We start from the raw sequence: 9,762 nt of genomic DNA on the forward strand, positions 1-9,762 counted from the left end.
GCCCTCTTGGCCACCTGGGCACCCTGCTGGCTCATATTCAGCCCCCTGGCGACCAACACCCCCATGCTTCCCCACAGGCAGAGTTCAAGCCCTATGGCACTGCACGGTTGGAGCACGGTGGGGGCATTTCTGCAGTGGGCCAACAGAGCAATTACCAAGAGGTAAATAATTATCAATATTGCATTTGATTCTGCATTCTAACAGTAGGATTTGCGCAGTGGGCAGAAAGTTAGGGGTGAATTTGGGCTGCCGAGCGTGTGGACGGAGCAGTACGACTGCCATTAACGCTCACGACAGAGATGGAGAGCAACGCGACTAAATCCCCCTGCACAAGGCTCAGCGCTTGCCGGCGACAGCCTTTTCCCGCTTGATAAGGGAAATCAGCGTCACGCTCCCTGAATTACAGACCCTGCCTTCCCTCTGAACAACACTTCTCTTGCCGACTCGTGATCACACATGCGACCTGGAGGCACGCTCAAATGCTGAAGATTAGCAGCTTGATATTTTTGTCGTTTGACACGTATTATCAGCGGCACCTTGTGTCATCCCAAGACAGGAAAGCTGTGATGCTCCTTGTTTGCTAAAATAATCTGTCAACACCAAACATGTCTCAGTCAATCCCGCATGGCGCAATGTTGAAGCCGGGAGGTCCCATCCCTCCTAACTCTGGGGCTGAGTTGCACCAAAAAGCCGGGAAGACAGGTAGAGCCGTAGGAGGTGGTTTGTCAAGCAAAGTCTCCGGTCTGAGACAGCAATGGGCAAGGTCTTCAATGTGTGACACTCATGAAAAGGGCCCTCTTCGGAATAAAGTGATCCCTGCTCTTAAGGGCATCAAGACTGGGCTTGGAACTCAGACCAAAGCTAGATCTTGGTTTCATCTCTTCCTCACTGACATCACAAGATCAGGTTGTAATCCTGAGCACTCCCTGGCCTGAAGCTTCCTGATGATGCTCCCAGCAAGCCCAGGGCAGATGCCACAGTCCTCACCACTGCAGACTCCCCTGGAGCACTGGAGACAATGGTCAGCAGAAGCAATCGCTGCAGCCTCCCGCCACGAGACCCACCAGAGAAGCAGGAACCATACCAGTAACCCACAAAAAATGGAAATGAGAAGTTTGAACCTGGAGGTGAAAGAGTTAGGGAAGCCTCACAGGTGGTAAGCAGAGACCCAAGACAACTACGACCCCCACAAATATTGCACATAACATACGTGCCCATCAACGGGGATTTAGGAGGAATAGCTGGGGGCCTGCAGGAGCCTCCCCGCTCCTCTGACTGCACTGGTGTTACAGAGAGGACTGGAACTGGTGCAGGGCAGATTCCCACCACAGGGCAACCCCTGTGCTGCAAATAAACCCCATCAGGCTGCCCTGGCTCCCCCTTGCCGTAACGCTACCGCAAGGCAAACGCAGCCAAAATCCAGCGCACACACAGCAGCGGTTGATGGTGGATGGGCTTAACCGAATATGTTCCATGTGAACAGAACTCCCTACAGCCGATCTATCTAATCTTGTGTAAAGGGACGGTTTCTGGAAAGAGAGCTGCAAGCAAAGATTTAAGTGGATCCCTGAGCAAAAGAAATGGTTGTTGCCCCTAAACCCCCACATCAACCTCTTAATCCTGGCATTACAGATGTTCTTGACAAGCAGTGTTCTCCACACAGTGTATGTCTCTCAAACACCACGCAATAAAATCTTAACGTGTCTGTGCACTAAATCTGTTTGATAAACATTTTTCATCCTGACGTCCAAATTAATTTCAGAATTTTTTAACGTAAACCTGACCTTTCGTTCCACCTTGTTTTACTTAAGCTGCAGCCTGCCCTTGTGTCCATAAGTATCTGTGAAGCAAGAGGAATATGAAAACACATTTCCAATGAAGCAATTAGTACTTCCGTTGTTAAAAATCTGGTAAATTGTCCTTCAGGAACAAGCAGAAAGGCTTTCTTGTAGGAGCTCTGCTTCTTTAAATAAAAATACTTAATTTATACCATATGTTTCCTTCCTTACAAAAGGGAAAGTGTCCTCCACAAGCCAAGCAAAAATTTTCCTAGGAGTCAATCACAAAAGCTTTTTCTTCAAAGAGGAAAGATGAGCTGTACTCTAAAAAGATACTTCCAGAGAAAGAAGAAAAGGAGTTCAAGTCTAGGATGAGCACAGCTTGGATATATGAGGCCGTCACTTCTCCTGGTGTCTGGACAAGAATGGAAACCTCCTGCCTGAGAATCCACTGCCAAGGGGACCAAGTGCATTTGTTTCAATCCAACATGAGGGATGAGGGATTGGAGGTTGGACTAGATGACCTCTAGGGGTCGCTTCCAACCCAAAACATTCTATGATTCTATGAGGATCTTCAGCCAAAGCTGGCAGAGCGAAAAGACTATTTTCTTAGACACATGAAGTAAAGACAGAAAGTTGTCTTCTTAAGAAGAAGAGATTGTTACCAGCCTAGGTACCGCAGTCCTATCCCCCCAGAAAACAAACAGGAGACCTAAAAGAGACCAGCAAAGACAACCAAAAAGGTGATTTGTAAAGGGTTGGAAGGAGGCTCTGTGCCTGCCCAGGAACAGGCATGGTCGCCTCTCTCTTTCCAAGCGCAGATGAAATGAGAACTTTGCCAACACTGAATTCACCTTTTTTTTTTTCTTCTTCGCATTGTTTACATTCAAATACTTTGACACCAGACCAAAAGGAACTGCTATTTTTTGAACGTTTGACTCAGATCTGCATATGTTAAAGGAACAGAAGAGCCTGCAGCCTAGTTTAGCATTATCCATGATAGCTTTAAATAAGATAGGCACGGTACCACACCAGCACCTGCAGAAGTGTCAGCAAGATTCCCTCTCCTCCTTGGTGCATCACTAAAACCAGTGTCACAGCTAAATGGAGCTTGATGGGAATGCGGCACCTGACTTTCCTTGAGCTCTCAGAGATTTTAGGCATCTAGCAGCACCCCTGATGTCAACTAGGTAAAGCCATCCCACCAGGATAACATCCCTGACCCTGGAGAGATGGACCTGTGTGAACCTCATGAGCAGGGTAGGTTAAGGCTGGATCTAAGGAAGAAATTCTTTCCAGTGAGGGTGGTGAAACCCTGGCAGGGGTTGCCCCGAGAGGGGGTGGAGGCCCCATCCCTGGGAACATTCCAGGCCAGGTTGGCCGGGGCTGTGAGCAACCTGATGTGGTTCAAGGTGTCCCTGCTCCTGCAGGGGGGTTGGGCTGGGTGACCTCTAGGGGTCCCTTCCCACCCAAAACATTCTATGATTCGATGAGTCTATGATTCTATGACCTTAAAAAATGTGAACTTCTCATTCTTCACCAAGTGCTTTTTTCCCTTCAGTCCAGCAGAGGAATTGCCCCCCTGGCTATTTTAAAAACAATTGCATGTGTTTAGTTCAACTCTTTAGCTGTGTTCCTTCCCCCAGGAATGTAGTTAGAAAATGCTTGGGGTTTTGTTTAACTTCTTAGAGCAGAAAAAAAGACTCTGCCCTCAAGCAGCACGGAATTCAGAGAGGTTTTAGGAAGTGGTTAAACAGAATTAAGAGGTACAGGACAATAATAGCAAGTAACCTTTAGGCCTGTATTGAACTTGCAGAGATAAAGGATAAGGTGCATCTATCTGTGAACACTAATATTATTTACTTCCAAATACTGACTGAAGCTTCCATCTGGATCCCTGCTGTGCAATGTGGGAACCGAGACCCAGCATCCACTCTTTGCAAATGGTCCCAAACAGAAACGAGCTTTAGTTTAGATCTTCTTTACAGGAGACACATCAAGAACCTCTTGAACACCTAGGACCAAACGCTCAGGTTTGCTTGGAGTCGCCCGAGATCGTGGGAAATGGATAATGATATTTTGAGACTTCTTTAACGGGCACGTGCAGATGCACGCAAAGCATCTGACAATTTCTGATGGAGCCTTCCTGCCAAAGGAAATCCAAAAGCATTTTCAAGCCTGCAGAAAGTCCGTAAAAATAATGTTATCGCTCCTCTCCCCTCACACAGACCAATACTCGGGCTCTGCCACCACTTCTATCTGTATAATTCATTATTGCAGTAGCAGCAAACGTGGCTCCAAGTGCTGCCGAGTGCCAGAGCTAACTGGAAAATGAAAAACAGGAAAGTACTGGAGAGTGAGATTTCCCATCCAAATGTTGATATTAAAATTTCCCAACCAGACAGCAAGTCAATAATGGAGATGAATGATGCAACACAGGTTTTCTGTGGATTTCTTTCAATAATTCATTTTCAAGCTACACAGATACAGTGCCTTTTCAAATTTTAAATCAGAGGCTGAGGACTTAAATGAGCCCTTAGGAAGTGCTCTTGATCCAAGCCTAACATGGAACACAACTTGAATATTGGCTCTACAAGCCAAGATGCTTCCAAAGTGATTTTTCACCCATACAGTTTTTAAGAAATATAAACATTTAACTTTGCCTTTTGAGGGTTTAATAAAAAAAAAAAAAAATAAAAACATTCCTGTCTTGCTCTAATGATGAAGTTTTGCTTTCAAAAGGGACCATCACCTGGTTCCCACAGGTTTGGCTTTGACAGTTACCAAAATCTGTAAGAAAAGGGCCTTTCTCTCTGTGATTTCACTAAACCCGTGGTCACTAAAAAATCAAAACACATTTTGACGGGAAAAGTTGGCAAAGTACTTGCGATCCTCATGGTTTCTTTTGGGGTCTGTGAGCAAAAGCGTCTCATGGGCAATTATCCAAGAAAACACACCCACCCCCAATATTCCTGCTCGGCCCTGCCCAGAGGCCTTGACCTGGTGCACCCAACATCCATCTGCACGCGCTAGAAAGTAAAAATATCCAGCAAACAGAAAATCAAGCCAGAACATTTCAACTAAAAAAAAAAAAAAAAAAAGATGACAAAATTATTTCGAACTACTTGGAAATTTCAACAGGAACGTTTCTATTTCCAATACTTTGGTTTCTTATGAGCTGTGGGGTACAGGGTTGTTTTCTCCTATCTTCTTCACAGCTAGATCCAATCTTCGCTGGCATCTCAAGCTCACCGCAGCAGTACTGTCTGCCTGCAAATATTTGATCATTATCAGATGAAAACACCCAGTGAAATATCAGCCTGTATACAATGGGAAATCACTTAGGATTTAATCACAGCTGGAACCTGAAGTTTGTCGTGTTCCACAAAGACATCATCTGTATTTGAGGTATATTAAGCAGCAGCATATGATGTCAAAAACAAAATTAAGCCCAAAATAAATCCCAGACAGCAAATCGGAGAACACATATTAATAGCTAAACAAAATATAATACAAAGACATATTCCAGAAGGAAGTCTCAATGCAAATCAAGAAAAACTCTGCCGGGACCAGGCGTCCTGCTCACCCCTGGCCGAAACCCCGGGCCAGCCCCATAGCAAACACTGGACCCTTGTACCTTCTGCTTATGTGCAGCCACAGAGGTTGCCTGTTCATTTATTGGACTCCAACATGTTAATGAGCAATTAATTCCTAATTCAGTTACTGTTCAGGAAGGATTTACAAATTTGGTATCGGTATGTTATAGCTTGTTAAGCACGTCAGGAAGCCAAGTGCAAGAAAACCTCCCAAAAGGCAGTTGCCCCCCTTCACCAATTCCATAAATAACTCAACAAAAGTTGTCACCGCTTGGGTCTCTCACGCCACAAACATCTTGAGATTCATCAGACAGAGAGAGGGTAGGGTTTGGGAAACGCAAGCCCGGTGCTCGCACAGTCAGAAGGCACTCAGGGTTCTTTTCGAAGGACTCGGGAGACTGTGGGGCTACCTGCGAGCAACGGCCATTTGTTTAACTACGTATGTGGCACGCGAACAGATTTGTTTACACGACCTGACTTCCATTAGCAGAATCTCCAGATGTATATTGCAAAGACTTTCTATCTTCAGAGCATTTCAAACAGATTTTGAATGGTTTTTCTTAATTCTAAGCGTACACAAAACCACAGCTGTTTGAGGCATTCAGGTCTTCTCGCTTTCCAACAGCCGAGTCCAGTGATATAATTTACAGAGTCACAAGCAGAGTTTACCATCAAACCTACGGCAATAAACTACCTGACTGCAAGCGAGAGCCGGGCTTCGCCTGACTCCGGAGTCTCTACAAGTCAGACTGGAATTTGCTTTTTTTAATTCCATTTTGTGCATTTATTGCAGCACGACATTTTCAATTGCTCCCTCCTTTTCTGTCAGCTCTGGTGATCAGCTGCATTGCAACCCCAAGACTTCATATTTTTCACTGCCCAACATTTTGAGTGCAGCTTTTAAAACTGTGTATCATGGGCACATGAAGAGATTGCCATTTAAAAAAAAAAAAAAAAAAAAGCAACATTTTTCATCAGCACTTAAAGCAAAATAGCAAAAACCATTTGTACTTGCTCCCATATCAGTTTTGAGGGCAAGCGCAGCCAAAAGTACAAGAGATTGAGGGCTGTGCTGCATTCTAGATCTTCACCCTACGCAAGCTGCAGACAAACCTTCCCCTGATATCAGCCAAATCTTCCTCTGATATCTAAGCAGGCTGAGTTTCACCTGAGCTTCACCTTTCTTACTGAAACTTTGCCATTTTGTTTAAAGATATTTCCATATGCCCTACCTGACTTCACGGGGAGCAGCCACAAGTCTTCTGACCATAAATACTGGCAAAACCTGCAGCCTCTGCCCTAAAAGCTGTCGAAAGCTGGGCTTCACAAAGAGCTGGTTGCTTCTTTGGAATGCCAGATACTATAAGACATTAATAAAAAGCACCATAAGGACTTCCCGAGCAATGTACTTACAGTACACGTCCACTCTGATGGACTTTATGGCTGGCGAACCCAAGCCGTTCTCAGCCTTGCAGTAGTAGCGTCCTCCTTGGTGTCGCTGGATGTTGGAGATCCTCAGGGTTTCATTGAAGACGCTCGAGTCTTGAAATCTGTCAGAGGCACTTCCTGCTGTTTTGGTCCACCTGATCTGAGCAAGCACCAAAAAAGATTGTTACTTGAAGTCTGTAAAAGTGAGCAGAGTACACGTCTCTTCACCCAACCGAGAACCACGCGTGTGGCGGCCAGGATTTTATCTTGGAGGACCTGGGGAACTTCTCCAGAACACTGAATAGCTCACACTTCCAATTAAACACTTCATCCAAGAGCCCCTGAAGGGTAATCTTGCATTTATCACCCTCTCTTAGAAAGAGTTGATTACTCCTGATGGAAATACCACATAAAAAATAAACGCCGCTAGCAGAGATATGGAGAACGACTGAAGCCACCATCGGTGACACAGCTGGAACAGCTGCAGGGTAATTCTCCATTAACGGCAACGAGCAGAGCTGGCCGGAAAAGGCGGCTGTACTCGTGCACGGAACACGGGGAGCTCTCACCGAAATCATACTCACGGAAGATGAGGGCACATTGGAAAGCGCCTTCAAAACAACTGATGGATTATCTTTTAGCAGCAATAAAACCCAATTTTAAGGAGTCAAATGATCAGTTGCTTGAAACTGCAAAAAAACTACTAACAGCTTATTTCTTAAGATGTGTAGTTTTGGGTTTTTTTAATGTCATTTATGGCAATTACAGATTCTTTTACTCTGGTAATTATTTCCCAAACGTGAAGACTTTTTAAAAGGAACTTTTTAACTCCAAACCCACAAAAATGCCAGTAAGAGCCCACTACACTCACAGCTGCACAGAGGTGGATACGCACGTTGCTAACACCCATCCTTGATGGCCCAAGCCCTTGCCCGTGTGACTCAGTAGCCCAAGCTGCCTCCTGAAGTGCTGCAGACCTCCAGAGGCTCCCCAGGTACCTCCTCCTCTTTCAGTTCACACTAATTCAGTGACCACAGCAAGCAACGTTCAGCTCCAGACCAAAACTGCTTTTTTAATTGGTAAGTTTTTCTTGCCTATACCACAAGAGGGATACTTGCATAAAAGGAGTTTACATCACTTCTGAAGCTTCTCAAAGCTGTCTCTTCTCAACCCCATCCACTAATTCCATGCCAGGATGAAGACCAAAACTTCTGTAGTCATTGGTAAAAATGAGATCGACACAAGACAAGATAATAAATATTTGGTTGTTAGTTCCCAGACTACGGCCCCTAAAGATTGTCCAAAGGTAGGTGGTGAAGCCATGATTTAAAGAACAGCATTTAGACACTGATCCGTTGGGATCTGCTAGCCAGGCTAGCAACCCCGAGCTGGTATCGGCTGGGTTTCGACAAGGTGTTGCAGCCTTGGCAGCTCAGCCAGCGCACGCCTTCCACCAGCGGCGAATGCCTTCTCCATGCCCAGCCAAGCCCGGGCTGGACACACTGTGCTTCCAGCGCTCTCCTGCATGAAGGAAGGTCCCATGGCTGAGTTGGGTGGCCCTTGGTGGATGCCAAGGTGACCCTAAGGGTTGCCCTGGCTGGAGGGAGACCATTCCCGCAGGGTGCAGAGACGCTTGAGTTCCACCATTCCCAGTCCTGACCCAGGACTGAGGTCCAGCTCCCAGTAACCTGCACAGGAGCACAAGGCAGGCAGGGGCCAGCCTTCCTCTCATGGGGAACATCTCCTGAACAGGAGGGATCTTCTTCATAAGGAACTGAAAAATTCATCACTAGCTGTAGCCCATGTAAATCCTCCTCCCCTTGAAATGGGAGCAGGCGTGAAGGCTGAAATGACAGCAAACAATAGCTCAAAAAAGAATTTCCTCTCTTTCTGCCTTGTTAAATTCATAAGCCCGCCTGGCTTTGCCCTCTCGCCAGGTGACCCGCAGAACTCTTACATGGTTCTGCTGCTCTGGGATAAAGCAAATATGCCAAACTCCACATCTACAACATTCAATCTGCATGTGAGAGAGACGCTATTAGCACTGCTATATTTACCAGTCTCAATCTGCCTGTACTTCTATTCTAAACTCTTGGCTCCGGGGTTTTTTAAATCATCCATATAAATGTGCTGCAGGATAATTTTGGAACGCACACTCAGCTTCTGCATGCTGCAGAATACAGTTTCATCACATATATATTTCAAATGCTCGAGAAGTATTTTAAAACTGTATTAAAAAGATGTTCACAGAATCTCTTGTGTGTTTTATTTCCCTTTACATAATTGTAAAAACAGCTCTGTTTGATTTTTAACAGGAAAAAAATTAATAGCATGACTTCTCTCTTCCTCTCCTACAAAAACTTCCCAGGGGAAGGCAGCCTGCCCTGTCAAAAGAACGTATAACTTAAATAACATGTTGTAAGTACTACCTATTGTAAGTCTATGGAACTGGTGTCACTACATAACTTACACAAAAATAATACAGCAACGTTTATTTGGCTACTGTCAGAGTTTTATCTTTTTTTGTGTATTTGGGTTTCTGTGGCAAGGTCTTGGTAGTGGGGGGGCCACAGGGGGGGCTTCTGTGAGAAGCTGCCAGAAGTTTTCCCTGTGCCCTCTGCTGGCCAAGGCCAAGCCCATCAGCGACGGTGGAAGCGCCTCTGGGATAATGTAATTAAGAATGAAAAAAAAAACAAAAAACGGCTGCATCTCAGTAGCTGAAGAGAGAAGAGCAGTGAGAGGATGGGAGAGAAAACAGCCCTGCAGACACCAAGGGCAGTGAAGAAGGAGGGGCAGGAGGGGCTCCAGGAGCCGGAGCAGAGATTCCCCTGCAGCCCATGATGAAGACCATGGTGGGGCAGGCTGTCCCCCTGCAGCCCATGATGAAGACCATGGTGGGGCAGGCTGTCCCCCTGAAGCCCCGGGAGGTCCACGGGGGAGGAGGTCCCCACCTGCAGCCC

General features: G+C 45.9%; 1 protein-coding gene across 1 annotated transcript in view; it reads right to left on the bottom strand.

Annotated features, from left to right (window-relative positions):
• Window positions 1-9,762, bottom strand: part of MDGA2 (MAM domain containing glycosylphosphatidylinositol anchor 2) — a 325,099-nt gene that overhangs the window by 284,079 nt on the left and 31,258 nt on the right. Inside the window, exon 2 of the mRNA XM_035888425.1 lies at window positions 6,788-6,962. Within this exon, the coding sequence (XP_035744318.1) occupies window positions 6,788-6,962 (175 nt within the window). The remainder of the gene's footprint in view (window positions 1-6,787; window positions 6,963-9,762) is intronic.

This window comes from Egretta garzetta, unplaced genomic scaffold (assembly GCF_000687185.1).
Source record: "Egretta garzetta isolate BGI_Z169 unplaced genomic scaffold, ASM68718v1 scaffold21, whole genome shotgun sequence".
Lineage (NCBI taxonomy): Eukaryota > Metazoa > Chordata > Aves > Pelecaniformes > Ardeidae > Egretta > Egretta garzetta.